Raw genomic sequence first — 18,956 nt, forward strand, 5'->3', positions numbered from 1 at the left:
CCTGGCTGTCTGCTCAGAAACAGCTCCTGGCGCACGGGGGACCCTATGGGACACCGGGATTCGAACCAACCACCTTGGGTCCTGGATCGGAGGCTTGCGAGGCAAACGCCGCTGTGCTCTCTCTCTCTCCGGGCCCAACAGGACTTTTATATATCTTACCAATGAACTCTTATGTATCGTAGCAACAAAACTCTTGTATCCGAGCAACAGCAACAGGACTCTTATGTAGCCTACCAATGGAACTTTTATGTATCCTAGCAACAGGACACTTGTATCCTAGCAACAGGACTTTTATGTATCCTACTAACGGGACTCATGTATCCTAGAAACAGGACTCTTATGTAGCTTAGCAACAGGACACTTGTATCCTAGCAACAGGACTTTTATGTATCCTACTAACGGGACTCATGTATCCTAGACACAGGACTCTTATGTAGCTTAGCAACAGGACACTTGTATCCTAGCAACAGGACTTTTTTTTTTTTTTTTTTTTTTTTTTTGGTTTTTGGGCCACACCCGGAGGTGCTCAGGGGTCCCTCCTGGCTGTCTGCTCAGAAACAGCTCCTGGCAGGCACGGGGGACCCTATGGGACACCGGGATTCGAACCAACCACCTTGGGTCCTGGATCGGCTGCTTGCAAGGCAAATGCCGCTGCTGTGCTATCTCTTTGGGCCCTCCTCTCCTCTTTTGAGGTGCAAAAGACCCCCCAACATTTCAGGATGGCCGGGGGGAAAAATACTTTGGTCTCACAGCTGGATCTTTTCCTCTCTCAAGATCAATAAACATTGAAAATTGGTTTTTTTGTTTTGTTTCATTTTTATCAATGTTTATGTTATTTTATTTATGTCTGTCTCTTTTTTTTTTTTTTTTATGTCTGTCTCTTTCATCTCTCTGTCTCTGTCTTTCTGTGTCTCTCTGTCTCTGTCTCTCTTTCATCTCTCTGTCTCTGTCTTTCTGTGTCTCTCTGTCTCTGCCTTTCTGTCTCTTTCTCTGTCTGTCTCTCTTTCATCTCTCTGTCTCTGTCTTTCTGTGTCTCTCTGTCTCTGCCTCGCTGTTTCTCTCTGTCTGTCTCTCTTTCATCTCTGTCTTTGTCTTTCTGTGTGTCTCTGTCTCTGTCTGTCTCTTTCATCTCTCTGTCTCTGTCTTTCTGTGTGTCTCTGTCTGTCTCTTTCATCTCTCTGTCTCTGTCTTTCTGTGTCTCTCTGTCTCTGCCTCTGTTTCTCTCTGTCTGTCTCTCTTTCATCTCTCTGTCTCTGTCTTTCTGTGTCTGTCTCTGCCTCTGTTTCTCTCTGTCTGTCTCTTTCATCTCTCTGTCTCTGTCTTTCTGTGTCTCTCTGTCTCTGCCTCGCTGTTTCTCTCTGTCTGTCTCTCTTTCATCTCTGTCTTTTTGTCTTTCTGTGTGTCTCTGTCTCTGTCTGTCTCTTTCATCTCTCTGTCTCTGTCTTTCTGTGTGTCTCTGTCTCTTTCATCTCTCTGTCTGTCTTTCTGTGTCTCTCTGTCTCTGCCTCTGTTTCTCTCTGTCTGTCTCTCTTTCATCTCTCTGTCTATGTCTTTCTGTATCTCTCTGTCTCTGCCTCTGTTTCTCTCTGTCTGTCTCTCTTTCATCTCTGTCTCTGTCTTTCTGTATCTCTCTGTCTCTGCCTCTGTTTCTCTCTGTCTGTCTCTCTTTCATCTCTCTGTCTCTGTCTTTCTGTGTCTCTCTGTCTCTGCCTTGCTGTTTCTCTCTGTCTGTCTCTCTTTCATCTCTCTGTCTTTGTCTTTCTGTGTCTCTCTGTCTCTGTCTCTCTTTCATCTCTGTCTCTGTCTTTCTGTGTCTCTCTGTCTCTCTGTCTCTGCCTCTCTGTTTCTGTCTCTCTTTCATCGCTCTGTCTCTGTCTTTCTGTGTCTGTCTCTGCCTCTGTTTCTCTCTGTCTGTCTCTCTTTCATCTCTCTGTCTCTGTCTTTCTGTATCTCTCTGTCTCTGCCTCTGTTTCTCTCTGTCTCTCTTTCATCTCTGTCTCTGTCTTTCTGTGTCTCTCTGTCTCTGCCTTGCTGTTTCTCTCTGTCTGTCTCTCTTTCATCTCTCTGTCTTTGTCTTTCTGTGTCTCTTTGTCTCTGTCTCTCTTTCATCTCTGTCTCTGTCTTTCTGTGTCTCTCTGTCTCTGCCTCTCTGTTTCTGTCTCTCTTTCATCGCTCTGTCTCTGTCTTTCTGTGTCTCTCTGTCTCTGTCTCTCTTTCATCTCTCCATCTCTATCTCTCTGTCTCTGTCTGGAGTCAAACCCCAAGACTGATGGTGGGTGGGGGAAGGGAACAGACCCCCCAAAAAGTGGGGCAGGAAGAATTCTCACCAAAGCTCCAGGCCCCCCCTTCCCTCCTTAATGTCCCTTGGAAGCCATAGCAAAGGACTCTTAACTTCTCTAGCAACGAAGCTTAGTTGCCATAGCAACACACCCTTCACTTCCTTAGCAACAGACTTTTCACTGCCCGAGCAGCGACTCTTAACTTTCCTGGCAACAGCTCTTAACTTCCCTAGGAACGGAGTTTAGTTTCTATGGCAACACACTCCTAACTGCCCTAGCAACAGACTCTTAACTTCCCTAGCAGCGGAATTTAGTTGCCATGGCAACAGTTCTTAACCGCCCTAGCAAGGAACTCTTAACTTCCCTAGCAATGGATCTAAGTTAGCCTAGCAACAGACTCTTAACTTCCCTAGAAACGAAGCTTAGTTGCCATGGCAATGTACTCTTAACTTCCCTAGCAACAGACTCTTAACTTTCCTAGCAACGGAGCTTAGTTGCCAGGGGAACAGACTCTTAACTGCCCTAGCAACAGATTGTCTCTGCCACTCTCTGTCTCTCTGTTTCTGTCTTTCTGTCTGTGTCTCTATCACTGTCTCTGTCTCTCTGTCTCTTTCTGTCTCTCTCTTCCTCTCTGTCTCTGTCTCTCTCGGTCTCTTATGTCTCTGTCTTCCTCTCTGTCTCTCTGTCTTCTTTTCTGTCTCTCTGTCTCTCCCTGTCTCTGTCTTTCTCTCTCTTTCTCTGTCTCTGTGTCTCTTTGTCTCTGTCTTACTCGATGTCTCTGTGTTTGTTTCTGTCTGTCTGTGTCTATCTCTCTCTGTCTCTGTCTTTCTGTCTGTCTCTCTATCTCTGTCTCTTTGTCTCTGTTTCTGTCTTACTCTGTGTCTCTTTTTCTGTCTCTGTCTTTTTCTCTATCTCTAACCCTGTGTCTCTGTGTCTGTTTCTCTCTGTCTGTCTCTGTCTCTCTGTCTCTGTCTTACTCTGTGTCTCTTTCTCTCTTTTGTCTCTCTGTTTATATCTTTCTGTCTGTGTCTCTCTGTCTCTGTCTTTTTCTCTATCTCTGTGTCTCTGTCTCTCTGTCTTTTTCTCTCTCTGTCTCTCTGTCTCTGTCTTACTCGGTGTCTCTTTTTCTGTCTCTCTCTGTCTCTGTCTTTTTCTCTATCTCTAACTGTGTCTCTGTCTGTCTCTCTGTCTTTTTCTCTTCTGTCTCTCTGTCTCTGTCTTACTCGGTGTCTCTTTTTCTGTCTCTCTCTGTCTCTCTGTCTTTTTCTCTATCTCTAACTCTGTGTCTCTGTGTGTTTGTCTCTGTCTGTCTCTCTGTCTTTTCTCTCTGTCTCTGTCTCTCTGTCTCTGTCTTACTCTGTCTCTGCCTCTGTCTTTTTCTGTATCTCTAACTCTATGTCTCTGTGTGTTTGTTTGCCTCTGTCTGTCTCTGTCCTTTTCTCTCTCTCTGTCTCTGTCTTACTCTGTGTCTCTTTTTCTTCCTTTCTCTGTCTCTCTGTGTCTGTGCCTCTCTGTCTCTGTGTCTCTGTGTCTTTGTGTCTCTGTGTTTCTGTCTCTCTGTGTCTCTGTGTTTCTGTCTTTCTGTGTCTCTCTGTCTCTGTGTGTCTCTGACTTTCTGTCTTTCTGTCTCTCTATGCCTCTCTATCTCCGTGTGTCTTTATATTGCTCTGTCTCTGTATGTCTCTCTGTGTCTCTGTGTGCCTCTCTGTCTCTGTGTCTTTATGTCTCTCTCTACCTATCTCTCTGTCTCTGTGTCTCTCTATCTCTGTGTCTTTATGTCTCTCTCTACCTATCTCTCTGTCTCTGTGTCTCTCTATCTCTGTGTCTTTATGTCTCTCTCTACCTATCTCTCTGTCTCTGTGTCTCTCTATCTCTGTGTGCCTGTCTGTCTTTGTATTTCTGTTTCTATCTCTCTGTCTCTGTTGTCTTTATGTCTCTCTCTGTCTCCTTGTTTCTTTCTGTGTCTGTCTCTGTCTCTTGGTGTCTCTGTGTGTCTTTATGTCTCTGTTGCCTCTGTGTCTCTCCGTCACTTCATTTCTGGGTGTCTCTGTCTCCTTGTCTTTCTGTGTTTCTGTCTCTTGGTGTCTCTGTCTCTGTGTCTCTCTATCTCTGTGTCTTCCTATGTCTCTCTGTCTCTGCTGCCTTTATGTCTCTGTCTCTTTGTTCCTGTGTCTCGCTGTCTCTTGGTGTCCATGTCTCTGTGTGTCTTTATGTCTCTTCAAGTCTATCTGCGTCTGTCTGTCACTCTACGACAGACATAAACCCAGGAAAGTAGCAACAAGCCCTCATTTGAATAGCATGCATATTCATTACATGCAAATGACCACTGCCCGATCTCATTTACATAAACCTGTGCCTGCCTTCCTATTGGTCGATCCTCAAAACATAGTTGACACATGCAGAACATAATGATCAAATCCACAAAAGCAGCAACTCCTTATGAATATCAATAATATTAAAATCAATATGCAAATGACCCGGACTTCAATTGGTTGGTCTCCGACCTCATTTACATCAGTCTATGCCTTCCTATTGGTCAGTCCTCAAAGCATAGGTGACATGCGTAGAACAAAATAAACGGACGAAAACCCAGCAGTCCCTCATTTACATATCATGAATATTCATAAACATGCAAACAACCGCGAGCTCCAATTGGTTGGTCATCCGATCTCATTTACATAAAGCTATACATTCATTCCTATTGGTAAAGTCTCAAACCACAGTTAAGAAATGCAGAACACGATCAAATCCAGAACCCCCAGCAGTCCCTCATTTGCATCTCGTGAATATTCATAAACATGCAAACACCACGAGCTGCAATTGGTTGGTCACCAGACCTCATTTGCATGACTCTCTACCTTCCTAGTGGTCTGTTTCCCCAAACCCGACTCAGAGTTGAACCAATCCGGTTTGCAGAAGGAATCTAAAAAAAAAAAAAAAAAAAAAAAAAAAAAAAAAAGCCCTCATTTACATAAGGCAGCCAAACCAACCAATCAGACGCCGAGATTCAGCCCAGGGGGGGTGGGCCATAGAGCTGACCTTTGACCCTCGGCGCTTAGGCCCAAGCCTCGTTTTGAAGATGTTTGGGAGAGCAGAGATGCCTTTTGGTCATTTGCTACCTGGCAAATCAGCCAATCATCAGCCAAATCAGCCAAACCAGCCAATCAGACGCCGAGATTCAGCCCAGGGGGGTGGGACATAGAGCTGACCTTTGACCCTTGGAGCTTAAGGCCCAGGCCTTGTTTTGAAGATGTTTGGGAGAGCAGAGATGACTTTTGCTGGGGGGACACCTCCTAAATCCTTTGCTACCTGGCACCCCAGACTTCAGGCTGCCGGTTTGGGGGTGCAGGCTGCATCTGGGGGGTGCCCCCTTTCTGGGCAGGGTGAGGAGGGGGCTGCCACTTCAAAGGGGGGGGCATCAAAAGGGGTGCCAAAGACTATAAACATTCTTCCGCCATAGCCTATCATTAAGAGCTTGCTTTCTTTCATCTTCTCCTGTTTGATCCCTGAGACAGACGGAGGAGAGATTAGGCTGGCGGCAATGGGGGTTCAGGGGGGGGTACCCCAAAGTCTGTAGGCCTGTGCCAACTTTGTCATTATGGGTCTCCTAGATTTTGGGGGGGGGCCAGATGCAAGCAAGACATACAAGACAGCAGGAAGCCACAACCACAGGCTGTTTGCAGATTCCTTTTTTCACATTTAATTTTTGTCTTTTTTGGGGGGGCTCGCCCAGTGGACAATTAGGGGTTCCTCCTGGCTGGTTCTCAGTTTAGGGGTTCCTCCTGGCTTGGGGGACCCTAAGGGACGCGGGGGAATCGAACCCTAAGTAGCGTCTGCAAGGGCAGACACCCTACAACTTGCGCCCACCGCTCCGGCCTAAAAGATTTTTCTCTCTTCTCCTTCTCTCTGAGATCCAGATGTTGGCAGCTGCGTCCGTCAGGCCAGATGCAAAATGGATGCATTTGATAAATATTATTTTTCCTTTCAGGCCCCCCCCTCCCCCAAATCTCCCATCTTTGCAAACCAGAAGCAAATTTGATCCCTGTGTTGTCTGTCTGTGCACGGAAACTTGGACACGTGTGTTGTTTTGGGTTTTTTATTTTTTTCTCCAAGTTTGGGAGAGTTCTGGGACTTTTTCACCCCCCAAAAATGAGTTCAGGGGTTCAAGGTGTTCAGTTAAGTTTTCTTTTCTTTCTTTCTTTCTTTTTCTCTTTCTTTCTTTCTTTCTTTCTTTCTTTCTTTCTTTCTTTCTTTCTTTCTTTCTTTCTTTCTTTCTTTCTTTCTTTCTTTCTTTCTTTCCTTCCTTCTTTCTTTTTCTCTTTCTCTTCTTTTCTTCCTTCCTTCCTTCTTTCTTTCCTTCCTTCCTTCTTTCTTCCTTTCTTCTTTCTTTCTTTCCTTCCTTCCTTCTTTTTCTCTTTCTCTCTTCTTTTTTCTTCCTTATTTCTTCTTTCCTTCCTTTCTTTTCTTCCTTCCCTCTTTCTTTTTTCTTTTTTCTCTCCTTTCTTTCTTTCTTTCCTTTCTTTTCTTTTTTCTTTCTCTCCTTTTCTTCCTTCCTCCTTTCTTTCATTCCTTCTTTCCTTCCTTCCTTCCTTCTTTCTTCTTTCCTTCCTTTCTTTCTTTCTTTTCTTTCTCTTTCTCTCTTCCCTTCCTTCCTTTCTTGTTCTTTCTTTCTTCTCTTTCTTTATCTCTTCCTTTTTCTTTATCTCTCTCTTCTTTTTTCTTTCTCTTTCCTTCCTTCCTTTCATTGTTTCTTTCTTTCTTTCTCTTTTTCTTGCTTCGTTCCTTCCATCCTTCCTTCCTTCCTTTCTTTGTTTCTTTCTCTTTCATTTCTTTCTTTCTTTTTTCCTCTTTCTTCTTTCTTTCTCTTTCTTTTTTCTTTTATCCTTTCTTCCTTCCTTCCTCTTCCTCCCTCTTATTTCTCCCTCTCCTGCTCTAGACTGACGTTTGTATTTCCTAGCTATAAGCCAAATCCTTTTCTCTCCTATTTCCCACCTAAAGCCAGAGCTTTTTTTTTTCTAGCCCAGAATTGGGGGGGGGGGCGGGGAACCCCACAAAGCTTCCACTGTCCTCCCAGCAACCGAGACCTTTCTCTCTTAAAAAATAAAGCGAGTTCCAGAGACAAACCAGAGACATGGCCCTTGCGTTCCAGAGATATAAAAATAAACAGCCACAGAGGACGAGTCGGGGTCTTTCTCTTGCCCCCCATCTTTCATTTCCTGTGAAAGCGCGGAAGCCAGGCTTCTGCCGAGAGAAAACAAACACAGACACCAGCAGAGAACAGGATGTCAGCACATGGCAGGGTTTTCGGGGTCCCCCAAAGGGACCCCCACATCGCCAAGCTGTCGGCAACGCAGATGTTTTCATTTAAGGGTGGTTTTCTTTTTTTCCTCTCTTTTTCTCTCTGTCTGTGTGTCTCTGTCTCTCTCTTTCTCTCTGTCTGTCTTTCTGTCTTTGTGTGTCTCTTTGTCTCCCTGTCTCTGTTTCTGTTTCTCTGTCTTTGTCTCCCTCTATCTCTGTCTCCCTGTCTCTGTCTCTCTCTCTGTCTCTCTCTTTCTCTGTGTTTCTGTCTCTGTCTCTCTGTCTTTATCTCTGTCTCCCTTGCTATCTCTGTTTCTGTCTCTGTCTCTTTCCCTGTATCTCTCTCTGTTTCTGTCTCTGTCTCTTTCCCTGTATCTCTCTCTGTTTCTCTGTCTCTGTCTCTTTCTGTGTTTCTCTGTCTCCCTGTCTCTGTTTTTCTCTTTGTCTCCCTCTATCTCTGTCTCCCTGTCTCTGTCTCTCTCTTTCTCTTTCTTCCTGTCTCTGTCTTTCTGTCTTTATCTGTCTCTCTCTCTCACTATCTCTGTTTCTGTCTCTCTCTGTCTCCCTGTCTCTGTTTCTTTCTCTGTGTCTCCCTCTCTCTGTTTCTGTCTCTGTCTCTTTCCCTGTATCTCTCTGTCTCCCTGTCTCTGTCTTTTTCTCTGTGTTTCTCTGTCTTTGTGCTTGTCTCTTTCTGTCTCTCTGTCTCTCTATTCTGTCTCTTTCTCTGTGTCTCTCTGTCTCCCTCTGTCTCTGTCTCTCTCTGTCTTCCTGTATTTGTTTCTGTCTCTCTCTCTGTCTTTCTGTCTCTGTCTCTTTCTCTGTGTCTCCCTGTCTCTGTTTCTCTGTCTTTGTCTCTTTCTCTGTGTCTCCCTCTGTCTCCCTGTCTCTGTCTTTTTCTCTGTGTCTCTCTCTGTCTCTCTGTCTTTGTCTGTGCTTGTCTCTTTCTGTCTCTCTCTGTCTCTTTGTTCTGTCTCTTTCTCTGTGTCTCTGTCTCTGTGTCTCTCTGTCTCCCTGTCTTTGTTTGTCTCTCTCTTTCTCTGTCTTTCTGTCTCTGTCTCTTTCTCTGTGTTTCTCTGTGTCTCCTTGTCTCTGTTTCTCTCTGTCTCTTTCTCTGTGTCTCCCTGTCTCTCTGTCTCTTTCTCTGTGTCTCCCTGTCTCCCTGTCTCTGTTTCTCTCTGTCTCTCTCCCTCTGTCTTTGTTTCTGTGTCTCTCTGTCTCTTTCTCTGTGTCTCTCTGTTTCTGTCTCTTTCTCTGTCTCTCTGTCTCCCTGTCTCTATCTCTGTCTCTCTCTGTCTCTGTCTCTCTCTGTTTCTATTTGTCTCCCTGTCTCTGTCTCTTTCTTTGTGTCTCTGTTGCTGTCTCTTTCTCTGTGTCTCTCTGTCTCTCCTTCCCCTTCTGTCCCCCCTTTGTCTCTGTGTCTTGTCCTGTGTCTCGGGGCAGGACGCCAAGGCCCGAGGGAGCCCCTCAGAGCCTCCCCTGCACCCCGACATCTGCCTCTCCCAGTTCTTGGGGGGTCCAGGGAGGGTCCTTTCTGCCTCTCCCAGTTTTGGGGTCCAGGAGGGTCCTTCCCACCTCTCCCAGTTTTGGGGGTCCAGGGAGAGTCCTTCCAGCCTCTCCCACTTTTGGGGTCCAGGGAGGGTCCTTCCTGCCTCTCCCAGTTTTGGGGGTCCAGGGAGGGTCCTTCCTGCCTCTCCCAGTTTTGGGGGTCCAGGGAGGGTCCTTCCTGCCTCTCCCAGTTTTGGGGGTCCAGGGAGGATCTCTTTGGTCTCTTCTAGTTTGGGGGGTCCAGGGAGAGTCCTTCCTGCCTTTTCCAGCTCCTGGGGGTCCAGACATGCCTGTTTTGGGGTCCAAGTCCCTCCCATCTCTGCCCCCCTCTTTCTTCGTCTCCCCCTGTGTCTCTGAGAACAACGCTGGGGGTGGACGGAGGCAGAAAAGCCATTTCCGGGGCGTCCCCTGCACCCCGTCATTTGCGGGGCCCCCAAGCGGGGTCACAGTTGCAAACAGCTGGTGTTAACATCTGCTGATGTGTTGGGGGTTCGCCCCCCGAGGGCGGCTACTGCACGTGGGGACCCCCAGAGCGCAGACTTTGGACTGAGCCCCAGTTTTCTCACCAGGGCTGCCAAGAGCGTTGGCTTGGCTTGGCTGGTCGTCTCCTCCTCCTCCTCCTCCTCCTCCTCCTCCTTCTTCTTCTTCTTCTTCTTCTCCTCTTCCTCATCCTCCCCTCCTCCTCCTCTCCTCCTCCTCCTCTTCTTCTTCTTCTTCTTCTTCTCCTCTTCCTCCTCCTTCTCCTCCTCCTCCTCCTCCTCCTCCTTCTTCTTCTTTCTTCTTCTTCTTCTTCTTCTTCTTCTTCTTCTTCTTCTTCTTCTTCTTCTTCTTCTTCTTCTTCTTCTTCTTCTTCTTCTTCTTCTCCTCCTTCTCCTCCTTCTCCTCCTCCTTCCTCCTCCTCCTCCTCCTCCTCCTCCTCCTTCTTCTTCTTCTTCTTCTTCTTCTCCTCCTCCTTCTCCTCCTCCTCCTCCTCCTCCTTCTTCTTCTCCTCTTCCTCATCCTCCCCTCCTCCTCCTCTCCTCCTCCTCCTCTTCTTCTTCTCCTCTTCCTCCTCCTTCTCCTCCTCCTCCTCCTCCTTCTTCTTCTTCTTCTTCTCCTCCTTCTCCTCCTCCTCCTCCTCCTCCTCCTCCTTCTTCTTCTTCTTCTCCTCCTCCTTCTCCTCCTCCTCCTCCTCCTCCTTCTTCTTCTCCTCTTCCTCATCCTCCCCTCCTCCTCCTCTTCTTCTTCTCCTCTTCCTCCTCCTTCTCCTCCTCCTCCTCCTTCTTCTTCTTCTCGTTCTTCTCCTCCTCCTCCTCTCCTCCTCCTTCTCTTCCTCCTCCTTCTCTTCCTCCTCCTCCTCCTCCTCCTTCTTCTTCTTCTCCTTCTTCTCCTTTCTTTTCTTCTTACTCATCTCCTATTTCTTCTTTCTCTTCTTTTTCTTCTTTTCTTCCTCTTCTTTCTCTTCTCCTTTTCTTCTTATTTTTCTTTTTCTTCCTCTTCTCCTTTATCTCCTCCTCCTTTTTCCTTCTTCCTCTTCTCCTTCTTCTTCCCCTCCTCCTTTTCTTTACTTCTTTCTTCTTTTCTTTTTCTTCTTCATCTTCTTGTTTTCTTCTTCCTTTTTTCTCTTTTCCCTTCTTTCTCTTCTTCCCCTTCTCCTTTCTCTTCTCCTTTCCTCCTCCTTTTCTTTCTTTTCTTCTTCCTCTTCTCTTTTTCTCCTCCTTTTCTTCTTTCTCTTCTCTCTTTTTCTTCTTCCTCTTCTTTCTCTTCTCCTTTTTTCTTTTCTTCTTCCTCTTCTCCTTCCCTCCTTTTCTTTCTTCTTCTTCTTCTTTCTTCTCTTTTTCTTTGTCCTCTTCTCCTTTTCATTTCTTCTTTCTCTTCTTTCTTCTCTTTTTCTTTATCCTCTTCTCCTTTTCTTTTCTTCTTTCTTCTTCTTTTCTTCCTCCTCCTTTTCTTCTTCCTCTTCTTCTTTCTTCTTTCCTTTCCTTTCCTTTCCCTCCTGTTTCCTTTCCTCTTTCCTTTCCTTTTCTTTCTTCTCCTTCTTTCCTTTCCTTTACTGTCCTTCCCTTTCTTTTCCTTTCCTTCTTTCCTCTGCCCTTTCCTTTATTTTCTTTTTCTTTTCTTCCCTTCCCTTTCTTTTTTCCTTTTCTTCCTTTATGTTCTTTTCCTTTCCCTTCCCTTCTTCTTTCCTTTCCTTTCCTTTCCTTTCCTTTTTCCTTTCCTTTCCTGCTCTTTCCTTCCCTTCCCGTTCTTTTCCTTCCCTCCCGTTTCCTTTTCTTTCCTTCCCCTTTTCCTTTCCTTTTCATTCTTTCCTCCTTTCCTTTCTTCCCCCTTTCCTTTTCTTTGCCTTCCTTTCCTTTCTTTTCCTTTTTCCCTTCCCTCCCCTTTCCTTTTCTCCTTTCCTTCTTCCCTTACCCTTTTCCTTTCCTTCCCTTTCTCCTTTCCTTCCCTTTCTTTTTTCCTTTTTCCTTTAATTTCCTTCCTTTTCTTTTCCTTTCCTTCCCTTTCTTTTCCTTTTCTTCCCTTCCCTTTTCTTTTTCCTTTTCTTTCTTTTCTTTTCTTTCCTTTTCATCCTTTTTACTTTCCCCTTTTCTTTCCCTCCCTTTTCTCTTTCTTCCCTTCCTTTCCCCTTCCCTTCCCTTTTTCCTTTCTTTTCCTTTTTCCTTTCCTTTTCCATTTATTTTCCTTTCCTTCTTTCCTTCCCTTTTCCTTTCTTTCCTTTTCCTTTTCTTTCCCCCTTTTCCCTTTCTTCCCTTCCTTTCCCCTTCCCTTTCCTTTTTTCCTTTCCTTTTCCATTTATTTTCCTTTCCTTCTTTCCTTCCCTTTTTCTTTCTTTCCTTTCTCCCATTTCCCTTTCTTCCCTTCCTTTCCCCTTTTCTTCCCTTTTCCTTTTCCTTTTTTCCTTTCCTTTTCCATTTGTTTTCCTTTCCTTCTTTCCTTCCCTTTTTTCTTTCCTTTTCTTCTTTCCTTTCCCTCCCTTTTTTCCTTCCCTTCTTCCCTTCCCTTTCCTTTCTATCCTTTTGAACCTTTCTGTCTACACCCCCCTTATTTATTTATTTTTTTTGTGCTGAGAATTTGTGCCAAAGGGGGTTCAGAGGAGATTTTTCTGGAACTTTCTGGGTGTGTCCTGAGATCGGGCTTAGAGGGATGAAAACATTTATCCAGTAAATCCTCAGAACTGGAAACTCCCAAGCTTGCTTCTTGCTGCTGAGAAAGCAGAAAATAAAAGAAAAGAAAAAGAAAAGAAAAGGAAATAAAATGATATAAAATGGAATAAAATGAAATGAAATGAAATAAAATGGAATAAAAATAACACAAAACCACTGGGCGTGTTTTTCTGTCTTGGAAAATCTTTTCTGTCCGTCTCCGTCCTCTGTTATTTGGGTAAAATCCTAAATTTACCTAATTTTTTTGGGGGGTGCTTAAAAAGGATTTTGTCTGAATGAGATAGAAGACACAAAGAGAATTTTCTTAAACTTGTATTCTGAATTTGAGGCCCATTTCTTTCCCCTTCCTTTCCCTTCCCTTTGATTTCTTTCTTTCCCTTTCTTCTTTCCTTTCCTTTCTTTTTCCCCTTTTCTTTCTTTCTTTTTCCTTTCCCTTCCTTTTCCCCTTTTCTTTCTTTCCTCTTTTTTCCTTTCCTTCCTTTCCTTTCTTTGCCCTTCCTTTGCTCTTTCCATTTCTTTCCCTTCCTTTCCTCCCCTTCCTTTCTTTTCCTTTCCCTTCTCTCTTTTCCTCTCCTCTCTCTCCTCTCCTTCCCTTCTTTTCCCTTTTCTTTCCTTCCCTCTCCTTTCCTCTTTCCTTTCCTTTCCTTCCTTTCCCTTCTCTCTTTTCCTCTCCTCTCTCTCCTCTCCTTCCCTTCTTTTCACTTTTCTTTCCTTCCCTCTCCTTTCCTTCCCTTCTTTCTTTTCCTTTTCTTCCCTTCCTTTCCCTTTTCTTCCCTTCCTTTTCTTTCCTTTCTTCTCTCCTCTCCCTTTTTCCCTTTATCTTTCCCTTCCCTTCCTTTCCTTCTCTTTCCCTTTTCTTTCTTTTTTCCTTCTCTTTCATTTCTTCCTTTCTTTCTCTCTTTCTTCTTTTTATTCCTCCCTCCCTTTCTCCCTTTCTCTTTCTTGTTTCTCTTTCTCTCTTTTTGTTCTTTCTCTTTTTTCTTTCTTTCTTCTTTCTTCCTCCCTCCCTCTTTCTTTTCTTTCTTCCTTCCCTCTCTCTTTTTCTTTCCTTTCTTTCTTTCTTTCTCTCTCTCTCTTTCTTTTTCTTTCTCTTTCTTTTTTCTTTCTCTTTCTCTCCTTCCTTCCTTCTTCCTTCCTTCCTTCCTTCCTTCTTTCTTTCTTTCTTTCTTTCTTTCTTTCTTTCTTTCTTTCTTTCTTTCTTTCTTTCTTTCTTTCTTTCTTTCTTTCTTTCTTTCCTTCTTTCTTTCTTTCTTTCTTTCTTTCTTTCTTTCTTTCTTTCTTTCTTTCTTTCTTTCTTTCTTTCTTTCTTTCTTTCTTTCTTTCTTTCTTTTTTCTTTCTTTCTTTCTTCCTTCCTTTCTTTTTTCTTTCTTCTTCTCTTCTTTCTTTCATTCTTCCTTCCTTCCTTCCTTTCTTTCTCTTTCTTTTTCTCTGTCTCTCTTTTCCTTCCTTCCTTCCCTCCCTTCTCCACCCTTCCTTTCCCTTCCTATCTCTTCCTTTCACTAATCATTTAAACACTATTGTTACAAGGCTGTTCATAAAATCGCTTGTTTCCCCCCCAAAATGGCAAAGCCGATCATGACGGGGCGTCAGTCCTTCGATCCTCTTTCCCGGGGCACAATTCCCACCGCCGATGTCCACTTTCTCTCCTGCCCTAAAAGGGGGACAGACTCGAACCCACACCCCAGAAACCACTGAACTGGGGTGCAGAGACTGGGGGGGGTCTCTCCAGCGGCAGAGAAGGCCAGTTCGGACCCCCACACCAGGCCCTGGGCCCCCCCCCAAGTTTTGCGGACGAATATTTTGGGGCTCAGGTTACAGGCGAGATGACTTCCTGGGCCTGTGGGTGGGCCGGAAACGGGGTGGCTGGGGGGCTTGGAATAAATTTGGGGGGGTCAGAGAAGCTTCTGGGGGGAGGGGAGAGGGGGCAGGGCAGGGGGAGAGAAAGAGAAGAGAGACAGAGACAGAAACAGAGACACAAGGGAAAGGGAGAAAGGAGACATAGGGACAAAAAGAGAAAGACAGAGGTAGAGAAAGACAGAGACAGAGAGACAGGGAGAAAGGAGAGATAGAGAGACAGACAGAGATACATGGGAAAGGGAGGAAGGAGAGATAGAGGGAGACAGAGACACAGAATAGAGAGACACAGAGACAGAAACAGAGACACATGGGAAAGGGAGAGAGGAGAGATAGAGACAGACCAAGACAGAAGTAAAGACAGAGACAGAGAGACAGGGAGAAAGGAGAGATAAAGAGAGACACAGACAGAGACACATGGGAAAGGGAGAAAGGAGAGACAGAGACACATAAGAGAGAGACACAGAGACAGAAACAGAGACACAAGGGAAAGGGAGAAAGGAGAGATAGGGACAAAAAGAGAAAGGCAGAGGTAGATAAAGACAGAGACAGAGAGACAGGGAGAAAGGAGAGATAGAGACAGAGATGGACACAGGGGAGAGAGGGGAGATAGAGAGAGACACAGAGACAGAAACAGAGACACAAGGGAAAGGGAGAAAGAGACATACAGAGACACATGGGAAAGGGAGAAAGGAGACATAGGGACAAAAAAGAGAAAGACAGAGGTAAAGACAGAGACAGAGAGACAGGGAGAAAGGAGAGATAGAGAGACAGACAGAGACACATGGGAAAGGGAGGAAGGAGAGATAGAGGGAGACAGAGACACAGAATAGAGAGACACAGAGACAGAAACAGAGACACAAGGGAAAGGGAGAGAGGAGAGATAGAGACAGACCAAGACAGAAGTAAAGACAGAGACAGAGAGACAGGGGGGAAGGAGAGATAAAGAGAGACAGAGACAGACAGAGACACATGGGAAAGGGAGAAAGGAGAGACAGAGACACATAAGAGAGAGACACAGAGACAGAAACAGAGACACAAGGGAAAGGGAGAAAGGACAGATAGAGATAGACCAAGAAAGAAGTATAGACAGAGATAGAGAGAGACAGGGAGAAAGGAGAGATAGAGAGACAGAGGTGGACAGAGACACATGGGAGAGAGGGGAGATAGAGAGAGACACAGAGACAGAAACAGAGACACAAGGGAAAGGGAGAAAGGAGAGATAGAGACAGAGAGAGACACAAAAGAGACAGACAGAGACACATGAGAAAGGGAGAAAGGAGAGATAGAGACACAGAGATGGACAGAGACACATGGGAAAGGCAGAAAGGAGAGAGAGACAGACAGACAAAGGCAGAGACAGAGAGACAGATGGAGAGAGACAGGAAGAAAGAAGAGATAGAGAGACAGAGATGAACAGAGACACATGGAAAAGGGAGAAAGAAGAGATAGAGAGACAGACAGAGGCACTGAGGAGACAGACACACAGACAGACAGAGACACATGGGAAAGGGAGGAAGGAGAGATAGAGAGACAGACCAAGACAGAAGTAAAGACAGAGACAGAGAGACAGGGAGAAAGGAGAGATAGAGAGAGACAGAGACAGACAGAGACACAAGAGAGAGGGAGAAAGGAGAGATAGAGACAGAGACACATACGAGAGAGACACAGAGACAGAAACAGAGACACAAGGGAGAGGGAGAAAGGAGAGATAGAGAGAGACAGAGACACATACGAGAGAGACACAGAGACAGAAACAGAGAGAGACACAAGGGAGAGGGGGGAACAGAGAGATAGAGATACACAGAGACAGAGACAGACAGAGACACATGGGAAAGGGAGAAAGGAGAGATAGAGAGATAGACAGAGACACTGAAGAGAGACACAGAGACAAAAACAGAGAGACACAAGGGAGAGGGGCAGTGGGAGAAATAGAAAGAGACGTACAAAGATAGAAGAGACGGACACAGAGACAGTCAGAGAGACACATCGGGAGAGGGAATGGTAGAGACAGACAGAGACAGAGAGAGACACATGGGTGAGGGGGGATGGGAGAGATGAGAGACAAAGACGTAGAAGAGACTAAGAAACAGAGACAGAGAGACACACAGGACAGAGGGCAGAGGAGAGATAGAGACAGAGACACAGAGAGACACACGGGAGATTGCTAACAGGAGAGATAGACAAAGAGATGGAGACAGGGAGAAGAGAGAATGAGAGAAAAGAGAGACAGAGGCAGAGAGACACACGGGAGAGGGGAAAGAAGAGAGATAGAGACAGATGGAGAAGAGAGACACAGAGACAGAGAGACAAGGAGAGGGGGAATGGGAGAGATAGAGAGATATCCAGAGACAGAGAAGACACAGAGGGGAAGAGACAGAGACAGAGAGAGACAATGGGAGAAGGAGAATGAAGAGATAGAGAAAGAGACAGAGACACAAAAGAGACAGACACAGAGGCAGAGGGAGACACCCAGGAGAGAGGGAAAAGGGAGAGATAGAGAAAGAGATGAGACAGAGACAGAGATACTCAGGAGATAGGAAAATGGGAGAGATAGAGAGAGAGAAGAGAGACACAGAGAGAGATAGAGCGAGACACATGGGAGAGATAGAAAGAGACAGAGACACACAGAGAAAGAAAGAGACAGAGAAGCAAGGGAGAGATAGAGAGACATCCAGAGACATAGAAGACACAGACACAGAGATAGAGGGAGACACCCAGGAGGTACGGAAATGGGAGAGATAGAGAGAGACAGACATAGAGACATAGAGAGACACATAGGAGGGGAAATGGGAAAAATAAAAGAGACAGAGAGACAGACAAGAGACACACAGAGGGAGAGATACAGAGAAACAAGGGTGAGGGGAAATGGGAGAGATAGAGACAGACAGAGACAAGAAGAGACAGAGATAGGGATAGAGGGAGACACACAAGAGACACGCAAATGGGAGAGATAGAGACAGACAGAGCAGAGACACACAGAGACAGAGAAACAAGGGAGAGGGGGAATGGGAGAGATAAAGAGACAGAGACACAGAAGAGACAGAAGCAGAGACAGAGAGACACACAGGAGATAGGGGAATGGGAGAGATAGAGAGAGACAGAGACACATAGGAGGGGGGAATGGGAGAGATAGAAATAGACAGAGACAGAGAAACAAGGGAGAGGAAGGATGGAAGAGATAGTGAGAGACAGAGACAGAGAAGAGACACACAGAGACAGAGAGAAATATATGGGAGAGATAGAGACAGAGACTGACAGAGACCCACGAGAGGGGGAGTGGAGAGATAGAGGCAGACAGAGACCCATGGAGAGGGGGAGCGGGAGAGATAGAGAGACAGAGACAGACAGAGACCAAGAGACAGGGAGAGAGAAAAACGAAATAACGAATCCTAAATTTATTTTTGTTTTTTTTTTGTTTTTTCGGGGGGTGGGAGAAAACACCTAGGGGCGCTCAGGGGTTCCTCCTGGCTCTGCGCTCAGAAATCGCTCCTGGTTTTGGGGGGGCATATGGGATGCCGGGGATCGAACCCGCGTCCATCCTGGGTCAGACACATGCAAGGCCCAAATCTTCTTCTTCTTCTTCTTCTTCTTCTTCTTCTTCTTCTTCTTCTTCTTCTTCTTCTTCTTCTTCTTCTTCTTCTTCTTCTTCTTCTTCTTCTTCTTCTTCTTCTTCTTCTTCTTCTTCTTCTTTGTGCGAATCTGACCTTCTTTCTCTCGGCTTCTAGAACATTCTTTCCCCCACATCTGGCAACATCTGGCCACAACTGGCAACATCTGGCCACATCTGGCTGGACTCAAGAGCAGAATTTCCCGCCCAGTGGTCCTTTTTTTTTTTTTTTTTTACTGCTTCGTATATATAAATATAAAAAAATAAATAAATAAAGTATGAATATAAAATATAGATAAATATATATAAATAAATTTATAAGAATCTATAAATATGAATAAAAAATAAATGTATATATTTAATTTTTTCCCCTGGAAAACTATCCAAAAACAGCTTTTTTTCCCCCAAAACCCCCTTTAAGAAATAAAATCAACGCTTTCTTCTTTTTTATTTATATTTATTTTTATTTTTATTTTTTTTTAAATAAAAATCAAATTTTAGGGATTGGAAAATCCCAAAATTTATCACTTTTCAGACCAAAAAAAAAAAATCTATTTTCATTTCTTTTCCCCAGGAGATTTTTTTAAAGAAAAGCCAGAAAATATCTTCCAAAGCCATTTTTTTGGGGGGGGTGTGGGGGCCCCCGAAAATGTCTTTTTTTTCAATTAAATCTTTATTTTTTATTATTTTATTATTTTTTATTTCTCTTTTTATTTTTTCTCCTTTCTTTTTTTTTTTAAATTAAATCTTATCATGACAATTTGCAAAAAAAATATTTGTTTTTTTTTTTATATATAAAAGCAAAAAGATTTTAGACACGAATCTTTTTCTTTCTGGGTCTTGCTCTAGGTCTCTGTCTGTCTCTCTGTCTCTGTCTCTCTCTGGGTCCTTTCCCTTTTCAGGGTCCTGCGACCCGAACCCCCGTTTTCTCCAGCCTGAATTCAACATCTGTGTCCCGACGGCAGAATACTTTCAACGCTGCGTGTAACCCCGACTTTTCATACGTGTTTAGGCGTGGAGACGCGTGTCTGTGTCTCTGGGCCCCCCAGGTCATGCCAGAGACAACCCCAAAGCTATTCTGAACACCCCAAAAAATAGGCCTGGAACCTTTTAATACCACAAGGTGAGGAAGATTTGTCTTGCATGCGACGACCCGAGTTGGATCCCCGGCATCCCTTATGCGCCCTCGGGCCCGCCAGGAGCGATCTGCGCGTGATTCCCCCCCC

The 18,956-nt window shown here is 44.9% G+C and overlaps 1 protein-coding gene across 1 annotated transcript in view; it reads right to left on the reverse strand.

Moving 5' to 3' along the window:
* The window catches only part of LOC126000593 (arylsulfatase F-like), a 34,279-nt gene extending 26,867 nt beyond the window's left edge, over positions 1-7,412 (reverse strand). The window contains exons 1-2 of the mRNA XM_049767810.1: positions 7,404-7,412; positions 5,589-5,680 (exon numbers count right to left, since the gene is read on the reverse strand). Coding sequence (XP_049623767.1) covers positions 5,589-5,680; positions 7,404-7,412 — 101 coding nt within the window. The remainder of the gene's footprint in view (positions 1-5,588; positions 5,681-7,403) is intronic.
* Positions 7,413-18,956: the final 11,544 nt, after the last annotated feature.

The sequence above is a fragment of the Suncus etruscus genome, assembly GCF_024139225.1.
Source record: "Suncus etruscus isolate mSunEtr1 chromosome X unlocalized genomic scaffold, mSunEtr1.pri.cur SUPER_X_unloc_2, whole genome shotgun sequence".
Lineage (NCBI taxonomy): Eukaryota > Metazoa > Chordata > Mammalia > Eulipotyphla > Soricidae > Suncus > Suncus etruscus.